Source organism: Ursus maritimus, unplaced genomic scaffold (assembly GCF_017311325.1).
Source record: "Ursus maritimus isolate PB19 unplaced genomic scaffold, ASM1731132v1 scaffold_1, whole genome shotgun sequence".
Lineage (NCBI taxonomy): Eukaryota > Metazoa > Chordata > Mammalia > Carnivora > Ursidae > Ursus > Ursus maritimus.
Genome location: NW_024423343.1, coordinates 89,007,567 through 89,026,411, shown reverse-complemented (window position 1 = coordinate 89,026,411; position 18,845 = coordinate 89,007,567). Strand labels below are relative to the sequence as shown.

Genomic DNA, 18,845 nt, shown 5'->3' with positions numbered 1-18,845 from the left:
CCATCTACATCTAAAAGGACACCAGTAAGTTATATTTGTAATTTAAGAAACTAGTTGATATTTAGATGATTTTTTTTCTGGGAAATATAATAAAACATAATAAATAATTATGCTATGAAACATTTGAGTTTTAAAGAATCAGGAAAACTCTTTTGTCAGCATGATTGTTTGAACTTTATATAACTTTAAATCAACTGTGTTTTGGGTATCTAGGCTGTCAGTCCAAAGAAGATACTTTGTTATTTACAATACCATAACCATCATGTTATAAGGTTTAACGTTAGGCTTTCTGATGGCCTAAAAGATTGTATGCAGGAAAGATACTAGAGTACTTTCAAAAAATATCTCATTTAAAACTTGATATTTCTGGGGCTTTCCAACTTTCCCGTCTCAGACCCCACAGAGGCCTAAACAAAGTTGGCACCATCTTTGAAAGAAACGTAGCTGCTATTCAGGAGCAGTACTAGGTCGAAATAGAAATTCACCAAAGCAAGCTGGCAATCTTACTGAGTTTGATCTATATTTCCACACACTAGTGGATTGAGATTTCATTTATTTTTTTAAAGATTTGAGAGACAGCAAGAGAGCTTGCATGGGGGAGGGACAGAGGAACAGATGGAGAAATAGTCTTAAGTAGACTCAGTATGGAGCCCGGCGTGGGGTTCTATCTCACAACACTGAGATCAGGACCTGAGCCAAAACCAAGAGTCGGAAGCTTAACCAGCTATGCCACCCAGGTGCCCCTGGATTGAGATTTTAAGTAAGTGTTTAATATAGTCAGTTCTTCCCTTGAGAACAATGGCAAAGTATTGATCCACTTTCTCAAGTTGTGGTTCTTGCAACATTATCAAAACGTTTGCCATCATGTTTCTGTCCACCCCCCTAAACAAATCCTTTAAACTACTTTGATTTAAAGTAGATACTTTTCAGTATGGTGTATTACTAGATAAATAGTATCACTAAAATATGTAGATTAAAACAGTAAATCTTTAAAGATTAAGAAATTAAGACATCTCATTTTAATTTGCAAGGTGCTCCCAGATCCTCACTTGGAATTGAGGAAGAGACGATCAGTGTTTTATCTTTTCCCTTATTGTTGGGACTGTGTTCTCGTTATATTAGCAGTGCCAGTAAATAGAACATGGACTGTCCAGTTTGGATGTTTGCTGTTATTTTACACAGGAAAATATAAGTAAATTGATCTAGGTATTTCCTCAGGCTTAGTATCCTCAATATTTCATATCCTCCAAACTAGACCTTATGGGGGTTACAATGTGTTAGTACTTGAATGATGGAGGGAAAAAATGCACACATAATATCCTGGGAAGTAGTTTTATCAACAAGACCACCTGATTCAAAGAGCTGTGTTTTCACCTATGTCCATTGTATTTACCTAAAGAGCTAAATTTGGGCTTAATAATAGGTTTTTTTCATTCCAGGTTTCTGGGCTTCAGTGGCAATGGGTATGTCATTGAATAAATTCCTTTAGTTATAATATAGATAAGAGATACTATTAATAGGTCCTATTCAGTTCATCTTTATAATATCAACAGATACATTTTGAGCACCTACTATGTGTAATGTCTTATATTTTATAAAATCACAGTGTGGGTACATGCTCTATTGATAATTCTGTAATGACTACTTCATACCAATATTCACATGCATATGGATAACTAAAATGGAGCATGAAGCATCGCTGAGCCAAGTAATATGATGGTCCAAGCAATGTATTCTGCATATAAATTGTAGTGTAAAATATTTTTGGCAGAAAAACTGCTTCTTTCATAGAATTGGATTTAGATTTATGAATGTTGCCAGTGAAGCTATTCTGTGGCATATTATATGTAAATGAGTTTTTAAAACATTAGTGAAGTTTACATAGTCAAGAATTGGAATTCTTATATGGCAGGTTAACCTTGTATGTAGTCACATTTGATCATATTCTGTTGCCAAAAATTGTAAGTATTAACTATGTGAGTAAAGCTAATCCTTTCAATTATGAGATAGGTATAAGAATATGAAGTTATTAATGGTTCTCATTATGGGCTTTCCTTTGGGGTAAATTCTAGCATGAAAAGAACTTTCCTGAAAAAAAAATGTCACTGTTGCTTAATCCTGTTGAATTTCAGAATTATTTTATACTCATTGAATTTATGACCTTGGCTTTCATAGAGATCCTCTGGGTTTATGTCTTATGGTGAAATGGAAAAAAAAAAGTGTTGCTAGAGGCTCTCTAAAATCTGTAAATATGCAAGCATAGATGAAAAGGATTTAAAAATCTTTAAAAATCTAAAAATCTTAAAAATCTCATTGAATTAAAAGGGCATCTAATCCAAACTCTGCTTTAAAATAGGATCTATATGGGGACTCAAATATTTAAAAATTATTTATATAAAGTCTCCTGGAATTTTATATTTGAAGCTTGCATGCCATGACAATTAATTCCACGTAATTACCCGTCCTCTGTTTTATTCAGTAGCAAATGGAATCATTTTGTGACTCGGTTTCTCTATAAAATTAAGCAATGCTTGTGGTGTGTATTTAATCTTACATTAGCATTTTTATGTACCTAATACTAAATTTGTACTCAAGGCTCCTTAGAAAGGACTGTAGAATTATATCTGTGTTAAACAGTAAAGAATTATTCTTTTAATGACTTCAAATGGAGTGTCTTTTTGCAACCCCACAAGGATCCTTCCTGATGAACCTTAGATGTTTGGTGTAATCTCCCTGGTCAGTGATTATTATTTGTGAATGTAAAGTCATTCTAATGTTAATCAAAGACAAATAGAACTTAAATATATATTTTATATATGTGTATGTGTGTATATATATATATATTAATATAACATATAACTTAAAATATGTATATAATGTATATAACATATATATGCAAACACAGGGAAGGAGAGGGGAAATACAATCAAGAAAACAAGGTCTCAAAGAGCTTGTAGAGAACTTAAGTGGTAAAAATGTGCCCTATATAGGAAAACAGATGCCTTTTCCATTATGATTTGAAAAGAAGAAAAACATGGAAATGAATACAAACATATTCACAGGAGATTGAAGGAGTTCTTATTACTGTTTTTCTCTGGGAAAGAAGGGATGAGGTCTTAAAAGTTTGAGAACAGGTAGACAAGGTTTGAACAAGCTATAATATGGAATGGGAGTGGGAGGAAAGTCAGAAGAATCCCTAGTCAGTGTGCGAACGTGGTTGTTGAAGTTGGAGACCACACATTGCAATGTCGCAAGTGTGGAATTAGCATTTTCTTCATCTCTGCTGGTAATCCAGTGTTAAGTGGAGTAGGAAAACAGTTGGACCAACCTCGTTCTGAAGTTTTGCCAGACTGGCATGGCAGAAGAATAAAGGCACCAGGTGGTTGACTGTTAGCAAGAGAGTGGCTAATGTAATGAATGAGGAAGGCTAAACTGTTGGAGAAAGTTTTTGCATGAAAGGCATGGCGAGTACTGGAGAAGAAGGATTAGTCTATGTGGACAGATTTCAAGATTCAGGAGAGGGAAGGGCAAGAAAAGAACAAGTTACGGAGGTAGCCCTCATGCTTGACTTCACATTAGACTCCCGTAGGTATTCCTCTAGGTCCCATTCTATGCCATTCTGGTCATTGGGCAGTGAGAATACATTTTACAGACAGGGTTGAAAGCCTTTCCTTAGAGCCTCTGGTAAGGAATCTTACAACTTTTGCAAAGTAGTTGGCAATTTATTTTCAAAGAAATGAAGAATCAGCAAAAGTTTTAAAACTAGGAGTAGCGTAAATTATTACGTATTTTAGAGAAGTACCTTTTTCTTTGGAGTGACTGTCCAATAACAAAAGGGAATGATTGAGAAAAAGGGTGGAGTGATAGAATATTGCTATATTCTGGTCCAGAAACTGTTAGGATTTTGAACCAGGAACTGACAAAGGAATTACAGAGCAAAGGACATTATTTGTGATGTTTCAACAATTGGAACGTATTATTCCTAATATATGTATAAAATGATGGAAGAAGGCTTAAGATAACAAATTTTTATTGGGAATAATATGTTAATTTTCAATTGCTGCATAAATTAGTACAAACCCACAGCTCAAAACATTTATTACCTCCACTTCCATGGGTGGGGAGTACAGGAATGGCTTTCCTAGATTCTCTGCTTAGGAGTCTCAACAGGCTACAGTTAAGATGCCAGCCAAGGGGGGCACCTGGGTGGCTCAGCCATTAAGCGTCTGCCTTCGGCTCAGGTCATGATCCCAGGGTCCTGGGATCGAGCCCCGCATCAGGCTCCCTGCTCGGCGGGAAGCCTGCTTCTCCCTCTCACATTCCCCTTGCTTGCGTTCCCTCTCTCGCTGTCTCTCTCTGTCAAATAAATAAATAAAATCCTAAAAAAAAAAAAAAGGCCAGCCAAGGCTACGGTCTCAGCAGAGGCTTAACTTGGGAAATTTCCTCTTCCAAGCTCCCTTGGAATTCTTGGCAGAATTCATCTACGTGAATGAATGAAGCACTGTGGGACTGAGGACCAGTTTCCTTACTGGTTGACAGATGTAGGCTGTCCTCAGTTACTGAGTCCCCAGGAACTGCCCCGCCCCCCAGTTCCTCAGTCCCCTGCAATATGGCCACTCCACAGGCATTTTACCCATGGCTGTCTGCATCTTTAAGGCCAACAGGAGATTTCGTCCTCCACAGAAATGTCCCAGACACTCTTAAGAGTTTTCACCTGATTAAGTCATGCCCACCCCCAGGTAAACTCCTCCCTCTGTTGTGGTGGTGGTGGTGGTTGTTGTTACTACTATTTGTTTGGCACCTAATATTCTGTCATGGATATTGTGTCCTTTCTAATTATTATTGAAATTTTTTAACACACAATGTTATATTATTTTCATGTTTACAATATTCATTCAACAACTATGTATCTCATGTTATACTCGCAAGTGTAGCTACCATCTATCACCATACAACACTATTAAAATACTATTGACTGCATTCTCTATTCCCTGCAACATTCCTCCCCCTGACTTACACATCCCATACTAGAAGCCTGTACCTCCGACACCCCTTCACCCATTTTGCCCATCCTTTCACCATCCTCCCCTATGGCACCTTTGGTTTGTTCTCTGTATTTATGGGTCTGTTTCTACCCTTTTTTTGGTTGTTTTTGGTATGGTTTTTATATTCTACATACAAGTGAAGTCATGTGGTATTTATCTTTACCTGTCTGACTTATTTCATTTAGAATAATACTCTCTAGGTCTATCCATGTTGTCACAAATGTCAAGATTTCATTTTTTTATGACTGAGTAATATTCCCATATATATGCATGTGTGTGTATATATATATATACACACACACACATGCATACACACACACACATACATATACCACTTATTTATCGACTCATCAGTCAATGGGCACTTGAGTTGCTTTCATATTCTAGCTATTGTAAATAATGCTTCCATAAATAGGGTGCATATGTCTTTTCAAGTGAGTGTTTTGTTTTCTTTGGGCAACTACCCAGTAGTAGGATTACTGGATCATATGGTATGTCTATTTTTAATTTTTTAAGGAAACACTGTACTGCTTTCCACAGTGGTTGCACCAATTTACATTCCCACCAGCAGTGTGTGAGGACTCCATTTTCTCCATATCTCCACCAACACTTGTCTTTGATACTAGCCATTCTTACAGCTATAAGGCCATATCTCATTGTGGTTTTCATTTTCATTCCCTGATGGTTAGTGATATTAAGTATCTTTTCATATGTCAGCCATCTGTATGTCTTCTTTGGAAAAATGTCTATTGAAGTCTTCTGCCCATGTTTTAATTGGATTGTTTTTTTTTTGTTTATCTTTTCTGGTGTTGAGTTGTAGGAGTTCTTTATATATTTTTGGATATTACCCCTTATCAGACATATCATTTGCATATATCTTCTCCCATTCAGTAGGTTGCCTTTTTGTTTTGTTGATGGTTTCTTTTGCTTTGCAATAGCTTCTTGTTTAGTTGTAGTCCCAATAGTTTATTTTTGCTTTTGTTTCCCTTGCTTTCGGAGACCTATCTAGAAAAATGTAGCTAAGGTCAATGTCTGAAATTACTGCCTATGTTTTCTTCCAGGGGTTTTATGGTTTCTGGTCTCACATTTAAGTCTTCAATCTGTTTTGCATGTACTTTTGTGTATGGTGTAAGAAAGTGGTCCAGTTTCATTCTTTTGCATATAGCTGTCCAGTTTTCCCAGAAACACTTGTTGAAGAGACTGTCTTTTCTCCATTGTATGTTTTTGCCTTGTCATAGATTAATTGACCATATAAGCATCGCTTTATTTTTCTGCCCTCTATTCTGTTCTAGTGATCTGTGTGTCTCTTTTTGTGCTGCTACCATGTTTTGATTATTACAGCTTTGTAGTAAATCTTGAAATTGGGATTGTGATACTTCCAGTTCTTCTTTAAGAGTGCTTTTGGCAATTTGGCTTGTTCTTTGTGGTCCCATACAAACTTTAGTATTCCATTTTATTAAAACTATGGGTGTTTTGATAGGCTTTGCATTAAATCTGTCCATCGCTTGAGGTAGTATAGAAATTTTAACAATATTGGTTCTTCTAGTCCATGAGCATGGGATATCTTCCGGTCTGTTTATGTCATCTTCAATTTCTTTCATCAGTTTTTTTGTTTTTAGAGTATAATATTTCACTTCCTTGGTTCAGTTTATTCCTAGGTATTTTATGCTTTTTGGTGCAATTGTAAATGGGATTGTTAATTTCTCTTTCTGCTACTTTGCTGTTAATGTAAGAAACAGCAGATTTCTATATATTTCATACCCTACAACTTTACCGAATTCATTTATTCTAAGAGTTTTTTGTTGCCTTCTTTAGGGTTTTATCTGTATACTACCATGTCATCTGCAAATAGTGACGTTTTGGGGGTTTTTTTTGTTTTTGTTTTGTTTTAGCAATTTGGATGCCTGTTTTGTCTGACTACTGTGACTAAGATTTTTAGTACTATGTTAAATAAAGCTAGAAAGAATGGACATCCTTGTCTTTTTTCCTGACATTACAGAAAACTGTTTTTTCACTGTTGAGTATGATGTCTGGCTTTGTTATATATGGCCTTAATCATGATGAGGTATGTTCCCTATAGAACCACTTTTTTGAGAGTCTTTATCATGAATAGATGTTGAATTTCGTCCAAGGCTTTTCCTGTATATGTTGGGATGACCTTATTTTTATCATTTTTGTTGTGGTGGTGTATCACGTTAATTTGTGGATATCGAACCATCCTTGCTTGCATCCCCAGAATAAATACCACTAGATCATGGTGAATGATCCTTTTAATGTATTATTAAGTTCAGTTTCTTAATATTCTGTTGAGGATTTTTGTATCTGTGTTTACTGGGATATTGGCCTCTAGTTGCTTGCTTGGTATTTTTTGTTTGTTTGTTTGTTTTTGTTTTTGTTTGTTGGTTGGTTGGTAGAATTTACCTGTGAAGACATCTGGTCCTGGACTTTTGTCTCATAAGGATATTTTTTGATTTTTGATGACTGATTTAGTTTTTTTTTTATTTTAATGTTTTTTTATTATGTTAGTCACCATACAGTGCATCCCTGGTTTCTGATGTAAAGTTCGATGATTCATTAGTTGCGTATAACACCCAGTGCACCATGCAATTCGTGCCCTCCTTACTACCCATCACCAGTCTATCCCATTCCCCCACCCCCATCCCCTCTGAAGCCCTCAGTTTGTTTCTCAGAGTCCTGATTTAGTTTTCTTACTCATAGTCTGTTCAGATTGTCAATTTCTTCCTGATTTAGTTTTAAAAGATTGTATTTTTCTAAACATTTATCCATTTCTTCTAGGTTGTCCAATTTGTTGACCTATAATCTCATGATCCTTTGTGTATTTGTGGTGTCAGTTGTCACTTCCTCTCTTTCATTTCTGATTTTATTTATTTGGGTTTTTTTGTTCATTTGTTTGTTTTGTAATTAGGCTAAAGTTCATCAATTTTGCTTGTCTTTTCAAAGAACCAACTCCTGGTTTCACTTATCTTTTCTATTTTTTGGGGGGGGGTCTCTATTTCATTTATTTCTGCTCTGATTTTATTAATTCCTTCTAACTTTAGGCTTACTTTGTTCTTTATTTCTATTTCCTTTAGGCATAAGATTAGATCATTTGGTTTTGTTTGTTTGTTTCTTGAGGTAGACCTGTATCACTACAAATTTCCTGTTGGAATACCTATTATTATGTCTAAAAGTTTGGGGACCGTTACATTTTTTTTTTTCTTGTGTCTCAGGTTTTAAACTTATCCTTTGGTTTGATTTCTCCATTGACTCACTGGTTGTTTAGTAGCATTTTTACTTAGTTTCCATGTGTTTGTATTTTTTTCTATTCCTTTTCTTATAATTGATTTCTAGTTTCATACCATTGGGGTTAGAAAAGATAGATGCTCTGATAAGATTTCAATCTTCCTAAATTTATTGAGACAGGCTTTGTGACTTCATACATCTATCCTGGAGAATGTTGCATGGGCCCTTGAAAAGAATGTGTATTGTGTTGCTTTGGGATGGAATTTTCTGTGTATATCTCAAGTCCATCTGATCTAATGTGTCATTCAAAGCCACTGCTTCTTTATTGATTTTTCTACATGGATTATCTCTCCATCGATGTAGATGGGGTGTTAATGTCCCTTACTATTATTGTATTATTGTCAGTATCTCCCTTTATGTCTTCAATTAATTGCTTTATATATTTGGGTGCTCAAATGTTGGATGCATAGATATGTACAATTGTTAGTTTATTACTGGATTGATCCCTTTATCATTATTTAGTGCCCTTGTTGTCTCTTGATATGGTCTTTGTTTTAAAGTCTATTTTGTCTAATAAAAGTACTGCTATGTCAGGTGTTTTTGGTTTTTTTTTTTTACTTCAGTTTGCATGGAGTATCTTTTTCTATCCTTTTAGTTTGTATGTGTCTTTAGGTCTATAGTGAGTCTCTTATGGGTAACATATAGTTGGGGCTTGGTTTACATCCATTCAGTTAACTTACATCTTTTGATTACAGCATTTAGTTCGTTTAGTTTGAAAGTAATTATCGATAGTTATGTACTTATTCCATTTTCTTGTTTTTCTGGTTGTTTATGTACTTCTCTGTTGCTTTCTTCTCTTGTGATTGATTGTACTCTTATGCTTGGCTTTTTTCCTCTTTATTTTGTGTGTGTGTGTGTGTGTGTGTGTGTGTGTGTATCTATTCTAGGTTTTTAGTTTGTGTTCACCATGACATTCATATATAACATCCTGAGTATATAGCGGTCTATATTAAGTTGGTGGTCACTTAAGCTTCAACACATTCTAAAAGAACATTTTTACTCTCCCCTCCACAGTTCATATATATGTTGTCATATTTTACATCTTTTGAGTCTCCTTTTCTATCATTTTTTTAACTCTTTATGGCCTCTTCTTTTCCACTTAAAGAAGTTCCTTTAGCATTTCTTTTCAGGCAAGTTTAGTGGTGATGAACTCTTTTGACTTTTGTCTGGAAAACACTTTATCTCTCTAATTCTGAATGATGATCTTGTTGGATAGAGTATTCTTAGTTTTAGGTTTTGTTTTGTTTGTTCATTTTCCTTTTAGCACTTTGACTATATCATGTCACTCATTTTTGGCCTGCCAAGTTTCTGTTTAAAAAAAAAAAAAAATCAGCCGATGGCCTTAATGGGGATTCCCTTGTGCATAACAGTTGCTTCTCTCTTGCTGCTTTTAAAATTCTCTTTATCTTTAATCTTTGCCACTTTCATTATTGGGTGTCATGGTTTGGACCTCCTTGGGTTCATCTTGTTTGAGGCTTTTTGTGCTTCCTGAACCTGGATATCTCCTCTTCCCAGGTTAGGAAAAATTTTAGCTACTATTTCTTCAAATAAGTTTTTTGCCCCTTTTATTCTCTTTTCTCTTTATGGGATCCCATATAATGCATGTTTTTTACATGATGTTTTCCAAAACTCCCTTAACCTATTGTCATTTTTTTTGTCCTTGTGTCTTTTTGATGTTCAGTTTGGTCACTTTCCATTACCCAGTCTTGCAGATCACTGATTCTTTTGCAGCCTTTTATCTTCTGTTGATTCCCTTTAGTGTATGTTTCATATCAGTTATTGTGTTCTTCAACTCTGATTGTTATTTTTTATGTTTCCTATTTCTTTGTTGAAGTTCTCCCTGAGTTCATCCACTCCTCTTTCTAGTCTGGTGAGCATCTCTATGACCATTACTTTCAATTCTTTATCAAGCATATTGTACATTTCCATATCACTTAGTTCATTTCCTGAGGTTTTGCCTTGTTTTCCCATTTGGAACATATTCTTCTGTCTCCCCATTTTGCTTGACTTTGTTTTTGTTTGTATGAATTTGGCAGAACAGCTACTTCACCTAAACTGGAGGTATGTCTGGTGATCTTGGCTGGTTGGAGCTGTGGCTGCTGTGCACTGGGGGTCCCTGGGCACTCTGCACAGAGGTCACCTTGGTGGGGTGACTGGAGCCAAAGTGGGCATGGGCTGTGTGTCCCAGGGTACTCCACACCAAGGCATCCTTGCACGGTGGCTGGAGCTGAGGTGGAAGCGGGCCAAATGTCCCCAAAGCACTCCAGGTAGGGGTCATCCTACCAAGTTGTGCAGAGCCTAAGTTGGGCATAGGAGTGTTCTGGGGTGCTTTGTGTGTATGCCACCTTGGCAAGGTAGCTGGAGCTACAGTGAGCGCTGACCAGGTGTGTCCTAGTAGTATGGCTGCCCTGGGGCCTCCTTGATGGGACAGCTGGGGCTAGTCTTGGTTAGGGGTAAGAGGCTCACTGAGGCAGTAGACCAGCTTTGGTGCCTGGATCCAACTTTTGTCCACACTATCAAGATGGAAGGAGAACATAATCTGTGGCACTCGCCAGGCCCTTCAATTTGGAGAGAGCTCCAGCAGCTCTCCCACCATTTGGTAGAGATCTAGGGCTGGATCTTTTATGTTCTAGTTACTCTTTCAAACCGTGGCTTTTTTTCTATGCCCCCGGGGCATCTGGGGCTGGTGGGGGCTAGGGGCCCAGGGGTTGCTGAGGTGGCAGGCTGGCTAGGATGCCTGGACCCTGCTCCTGTCTGCAGGATGAAGGGGGAGTATGCACTGTGATGCTATCCAGCCTCTCCAATCTGGAGAAAGTTCTAGCAGCTGTTTGGCAGGGAGGGTTCTAAAGCTGATTTCTTTTAATTCTAGTTTCTTTTTAAAACCTTGTTTGTTTCTGTGCCCTAGATAGATGAAACTGCTCATAGGCCCTCCGTAGTACCCTTTCCCACTGTAGTTCACAGCATTGGGCATGGGGGTGTCTACAGTTACCATATCACATCTGTCTTGCCATTCTCGACATGGTCTTTTTTTTTTTTTTTTTTTTTAAGATTTTATTTATTTGACAGACAGCCAGCAAGAGAGGGAACACAAGCAGGGCTAGTGAGAGAGGAAGAAGCAGGCTCCCAGTGGAGGAGCCTGATGTGGGGCTCGATCCCAGAACCCTGGGATCACACCGTGGGCAGAAGGCAGACACTTAATGACTGAGCCACCCAGGTGCCCCTACATGGTCTCTTTTGTTGTGCAGCAGTTGTTTAGTCCGCTCACAGTTCTTCTGGAGGAATTACTGTGTAACTAGGTGTAGATTTGGTGTGTCCACAGAGGAGGTGAGTTTAGGGTCTTCTTCTGCTGCCATATTGGGCCAAACTCTCAATCTCCTTTTGATCATCAAAATCAACTAATTTGACATATTAATATATCAGCAAATTTCCTTCCTTTTTGCTATATACCATAACCTAATCTTGGGAGTGGAATCCTATTATAGTCAAAGGTCCTGCCCAAACTCAAAGCGATGAAATTATACAGGCATGAACACCAGGGTACAGGGATCAGATAGGTTGCACTTAAGATGAATGATACAAGAGAATTAGCATGTTTTTTAAAGGAAATTGATGGCTTCAGTTTCAGGTATGTTGAATTTGGAGATAATTAGGCATCCAATTAGAGTGGATCAGTGGGTCGTAAAGAAGTCAGTAGCAAGATTAGAATTGGAAATGCATATTTGGTAATGATCAGTGGAGGTGACAGTTAACGAGGTCATCCAGAGAAAGACTGTAGCAAGAAGTGGGCTGGGACAGGAGTAAGTCCAGGTAACTAGAACATCTACCTGTGCATTTCCACCCAAGTCTCTTGATTCCAGTCTAATATCTTCAAGCCTTTCACTGGTCCTGTAGATGGTAAATAATATCCTGTTCTTCCTAATTTGTGGTCCACTCTCTGTCCTCCTCCCACCTCCAAGCCACACTACCAGGAAGTGAGAATCAAGAGCTGTCTTAGTGAAAGCTTTGCAGATGACAGATACTAAAAAAAAAAAAAAAGGACTGTCTTATGCACCCCGATCCCAGATGGTGAGTTGTAGGAATCATAGAACACAAGGCTCAGTGAGGGGAGATGGTGCTATCGTTAGCCCCGAAACATTGTATTTCTTTCTAAGAGAAAATAAGACTAACTGCACTTTTCTTTGCTCCTCCCTCCCAGAATTGGCTATAAAGTGTTAGATGGCACAAATTTGGAATGCAAATGTGACTCTATCACCTATCTCTTAAAACCTTTCTGTTTATTTGAATAGAAAATCACTGAAGCCATTGCAGTGATATTGTTGAACAATCTGAGATGTGACTGTTTACTTTCTGTAAACAAGCAAATTTGATTAGTACATTTTGACTAGATTTTCCTCGCTTCACTTAAATCTTTCTTTCAGGTTATATTGAAGAAGAGTGTGTCATCCCATGCCCATTTGATTGCAAGTTAAGCGACTGGTCTAGTTGGGGGTCTTGCAGCTCGTCTTGTGGAATTGGAGTGCGAATTCGGTCCAAATGGCTAAAAGAGAAACCTTACAATGGAGGTCGCCCATGTCCCAGACTGGATCTCAAAAATCAGGTAAAGTACATGAAGCAACAACACAAAAAGCCTTAAAAAATTATTCACTTGATTATTTCTTCTGGAAATTGAAGTCATTATCTTGTTACAAGTGGGTCATAAAAAGTTCTCACAAGTTCAGAAGCGGGGTTAAGAGGACATAAAGTAATATAACAGAGTTAGTAATAGAAGCCTTGCCTACTTCTAGGTAATGCAGAGACCAACTTGGTGTTACTAGCAATAACGATGTTTATGAGAAATAATCCAACTGATTTTATATGGTCTTGAAGTGTAACTTGATTATTCATATTATAAAAGTGATTTGTTTGTACGTATATGTGTGTGTGCGCGCATATATACATATATTTAAATATAAGTAGTAAAAAATATATAAACACTAATGTTGGGAGAATGTCAAGTACTTTATGGCAGTAAGTATAGTTAGTGATTTCATCCATGTGCTCCAAAAATGGGGTACTCCTTTCCTTCACCAAACTCTTCATCTACTGTTTTTCTTCTCAACATTACCAAAGTTGCCAGTTTTTCATGTCTTTTCTGAGCTGTTTCTCTACCTATTTCCTATAGATGTCTAGTAAAATTGCTATCCTGGGCAATATTGATTAGAGTATGTTACTTGGCTTTACCCATATGATAGTCTAAGATGAAGTTAAGAATTTTAATAATGACCTGCAATTTCTCCCATAATTGCATAGTGGTTATCAGATTAGGACTGACATGTAATTTTTTTATCGATTGAATAGGTAGAGCACATGTTGATGATTGTTGAAAATTCCTTATTCTTAATAGTTGTGGAGGGTGTCTTATATGTGTATATCGTTCATTTGTGATCCTGCAGCTATTTTAACAGAATAGCTGCACAGGCTTCTATTACTAATGCTGTTAATTTCTGCCCTATGATCCCCTTTTGATTAGAGTTTCTGTACAGACTGTTTAATGGAAAGGAAATCCATATGTCTATTCTTAATTAATTTGAATAGCATACAAACATACAAGTAGATATCATGTGTCAATTAAGGCCAATATCTCTAGCCACTTTTTTTCCTAAGTTTTGCCAAAAGACCCATAACTCACTGAAAATGAAAAATTACCATTCCACCAAAAAATAGTTGTTTTAAGATGGCAGAGTACCTACTCTTTTTTTTTTTTTTTTTTAAAGGTTATGTGGTAAAATAGTGACCATAGTTTCTTCTCTCAAAGCGAACGCAAACCAATGCGGGAAGACAAGGCAGAAGATCATAAAATCAACATAAAGGTTGCAAAAACAAAGAAACCCCCAAAACTCCACAAGTAGGGTAGTTTGGTGAAAGGAAGATTGGGATCTGATTAATAAAAACAGGAGGGAAATAATCAGAGCAGAGATGGTCTAAGGAGATAAACCTTAGTTTAGTACAAAGAAAAGGTATAAGACAGGTTTGTGATTACAAGGAAAATTTTTCAAGTGAATGCTGTGTATGAGGACTATATGACCTTCCCTAGGGAATTTTTCAGGCATTTAAATTGGAAAATAACTACTAATCATTTATAAACAATGCATGGTAATTCTTATTTTTTCTCAAAACCTTCAATGAAAGCTAAACCTTCACACTTAGGCTAACCACCAATTTTAATATGCTAATTTTATGAACTAGGAAATTACCAAGGAATTAAAGGGATTTCATTGGAGTGCAGACTTGAAGACTGTATTTTCAGTATGCAAAGGCAAATATGTAGAAGTGTGTCTATCAAAGTTGAGGGTATGAATAAGATAGATACTTGTCAACCTGCTGTGACTTAAAAGAAACTTTTTCAAAATGTTTGATTGACATATCAAACTGGTAACCTGAAGAAGGTAGTACAAGCTGAAAAAAAATTAAACCCAACTTTAAGAATAACTTAGATAAATTCCATAAGTGAAAATTATGTGAGGATGGGGCTGTCTGCAAGAGGTATTTCTAACTCTTGAGTTCAAGAAGGGAATTTTTGCATTTCAGAGACATTTGTTTGTTACGTTCCAAATGAATCCTGGGATTTAATGCTGAGAAATCAAATTTAATGTGGTATATATTCTGCTATAAAGAGGTCTCAGTTGTCTAGCATGTGTGTGGCTTAATTCAACTTGAATTGAAAAACTTCACCCTAATTCATACTTTGTATTTTAATATAGGTTAATTGATAGGGGCATTAAGTAATAAGGCTTCCCTCTCAGTTGTAAGTCTGTGAATAGCAAGGGAGAACACTGTTGTAAAAAAAAAAAAAAAAAAAATTCAAAATTTAGAAGAAATTCTCCTTAGAGAAATTCCTTTTCTAAAGCAAGCGCACTTTTACCTGGAAGTAGATTTGTGGAAAGCAATATTTGCTGACTTCATTATATATTTGCTCTTAAATATAAGAGTATCACACGTGTGTGTGTGTGTGTGTGTGTGCATGCGCGCACGTTGCATAATATATAGAAATCTATTTAAAGCTATCCATATTTTCTTAACTCATCTGAAAATAAATTGGGTTGGCAGGAAATTTCATTATTGAGGATATATTCCCCAGCTTCCATTATTTATGGCAAGTCTTCTTTAGAAAAGTTAGCTATTTGTTTCTCCAAGCTGGAAATATGATCTAGTTAGAGGTACACCCACTAAGGCTTTTTTGTAAAGTTCAGTTTTACTACTGGCCTTAGGTTATTTGTCTCCTTTCCAATTAGTTCTCAGGTTTAGATTTATTTTCCTGTTTTTAAGACCAGGTTAATACTCTCTTTTCTATTCACATAAGGAAGAGCTTAGAAAAATATATAACCAAATTTTAGCAGTAAGAGAGGCACATATCTTCAGTACCTGTACAAGAGGAAAATTCTGTACATGTCAGATTGAGCCAAACATACTGTTCATAAATATATATGTAAACATATACAACTTATGTATATGTATATATAATGCATATGCCTTTGTAAATGTCAGCATACCTACACATGCTTATTCATTCTTCTCCATTTCTCTGTAGAAAGGGAGATCTTGTGAAGGCAAGGTCTTTCTACTTTTATAACTCATTCCATTCCCTGCTGTACTACCTTGTATATTGTTGAATTATATTTACTATATGCTTCATTTTAAAAGAAACGTTCTCTCTGGATGAGTGGGTGGCTAGTTCTGCAGAAAAAAATGTTAGAACCCTGGTCTCCTATGCTATGATGTGTCATTTAAATTCTCAAAAACACTAGCCCTTCTAGAAGAAAGAAATAGGAACCTCCAAACTATTATCGCCCAAAGAGTCTTTCAAGATCTGTCTCAAAACTCCTGAATGTTGGATCCCCATTGAAATTTCAGTGATGTAAAAAAAAAAAAAAAAAAAAAAAAAAAGTTTGGTATTATGTACACAAGCTCATAAACTGTTCTGAACCTGTTAGTGGAATCAATTTTTATGATCTCTCCTAAAAAGCCTCCCTTTTAAACCCGAACCTATCAATGTGATAGCTTTTTCTCTAGAAGTGCCAAAGTGACAGCAATACTTGAATGGCTTTCTGCTAAGTATATTTGTGATGCTAAATAGCTCTGGCGTGTAGTTTACCCAAAACTCTTATCAAGGCAGAAAACTTCTCAATAGTTTATTGGATTATCAGGTCAGTTGGCTGATGCCCTTGACTCTGCTGTGCATAATAAAACACATAATATATTTTAATTTTTTATAGTCTATAATATGTTGAGTAGATTATTTATACTTTATATTTTTGCTGTTTTTTTCTTTCGAAACTCTCCTTAATAAAATCTTAAATATACGGACGTTAAAGCTCTGTTGGACTTGTATTTCTCCTTATGAGTTCTTCACATGATTGAAGGCAAGAGTTCCAGGAAATTATATTTTGCTTATAGGTTGCAAATCTGTGTGTTCACAGTGTGTATGGGGGGGAAATGATACATTGAGATTCATTACCTATACTCTTTAAAAATGTATGCTACCTACTTAAATACATTTTTGAGTTTTGATTATGTTTGCAATTGAATGAGAGGATATAAATTGAATATGTGTGTTTTTTAGAAACAATTGCTATTTTAAAAGTGTGTCTTCCCCCCAAAGAGAAGTGGTCTAAATTTGGAAATGAGTGTAATGCATTTTGTTTTTCATAGTAGGGTGATAATGTTTAAAGAATACTTTCTTTCCAAAGATACATAGAAATTTTTTAGCATGAATATTTCTTTCTTAGAAGAGGCTTGTGGATGAAAAAATATTTCTATAGGGAAAGAGCTTATGCTCATTTTTAATACTACTTCGTTAATTAATAGTTTCCACATCGCGATATTCTGCTATCAGTCTATCTGAATTTGTTTACCCACAAAAATATGGCTACACTTAAATTTTAATTTGACTTAACCAGTTTTGGCTTCTTGCTTCTTTTCGATCAGCCCAACTCCCACTCATTCTAAGCTAGTCCAAATCATTCCTGGCAGTGTCCTGCTCATTTTTAGACTTGGTACTTTGGCAGGAGACCCAGACTGAAATGGAGTAAGAAGTCCTGTTCTTGAGGATTAATATGGAAGGCAGCCCAAGCTTATCCATGATTAAGTACATTCAGGTGTGCCATTCTTATGTGGGGAGGGGTGTTGGTGTTTGTACCTTTGAAAAGACTTTGCTTTAAGTATGAAATATCATATGCCATAGAATTAAGGGAAGCACAGTGATTCATTCCTCAGGGTTATTTGGGAGGATTTAATAGGGCAGATACTCCTAGAACATTTAACCTCTCCCTAACGTAGTAGTTATTCCAAAACCCAGGTACGCTGCACCCCATCTCAGAGGCAGCATGAAATGGCTCCTAAGGGGTAGTGTTCTTCCATTTTTTTTGTTCCTTTTATGCCTGTCTGCCAACCCAAACTGCTCTCAAGTTGTGACATCTCACTAATTGAGCTGAGTAGAGCTCAGAAGAGAGGCAATTTTTCTTTTCTGTTCTTGCCCTGTCACCATCTCCAGGAAAAATTGTTTTTCTTAAGAGATTTCTCTCCCCCCACATTTGTGTCTACATATAAACTATTCTTGATCATTCCAAAGTAATAGCCCTCAGACTTGTTAAAATCTTTTGGAACTTTGATCATTTTTCTTGAGAGGTGCCAGAATCACGCATGAAAGCAATTTTCTTGTGGTCCACTCTGTCTTGAATTTTACTGTTTTGATATTGGGTATTGCTACTCTGAAAATGCTCAAAATTACTTTTAATTGTTATTCAAGATGTTCTTATGTACCTCTAGAATGTTCTTTATTAGGCTTGCTTGGTAAATGTTCTTAGTGCTATTGTCAGGGAGCAAGAATTCATGTCCTCTTCAACGGTCCTTCTAGCTGGACTAAGAAGGGAATTGACTTGAGACAGATTAACAGGAGAAAATCAAATTTAGTAGTGCATGTATGGGGAATCCACACAGACATGGAAATTCCAAGGACGGGCAATATGAGGTATACGTGTCATTCTGAACTAAGGAGAAAGAGGGTAAGAGTCTGGGACTTGGGGAAAGGAAAGCAATTCACAGAGTGATAAGAAGAGCATATGTTTGGTAATTAGATGTTTGCCCTGCCGTGCAGATGGGTGACTCCAATAAAATTTATCTCAGAGAGTAATCCTTATTCTGGAAAAGACCTTCAATTTAGATTCTTCCGTGTGGTTAAGGGAGGTGCAAAAGTTTCTCTTGAGCTCATAGGGTCTTGATTGCTTTTAGCTTAGGGTAATTTTCATGCCAAAGTGGCCCATCATGGGGCAGCCTGTCCTTAGCCCCTATACTGTTCCTAGGCAGGAATTCCAGGATTGGCTGGGGACAGCTATAAAGTTATGACAGGCAAATTTTGTCAGATTTTGTCTTTGTAACTCTTTCACCATGTTCCCATACCTCGTATTATCCCTGGCTCCTTAACTCCTGAAGGCCTGAAATATTACATTGGATAACATCAGC

At 36.6% G+C, this 18,845-nt stretch overlaps 1 protein-coding gene across 1 annotated transcript in view; it reads left to right on the top strand.

The window, feature by feature from the left end:
- The window catches only part of THSD7B (thrombospondin type 1 domain containing 7B), a 699,268-nt gene that overhangs the window by 506,113 nt on the left and 174,310 nt on the right, over positions 1-18,845 (top strand). The window contains exon 14 of the mRNA XM_040645418.1: positions 12,767-12,945. Coding sequence (XP_040501352.1) covers positions 12,767-12,945 — 179 coding nt within the window. The remainder of the gene's footprint in view (positions 1-12,766; positions 12,946-18,845) is intronic.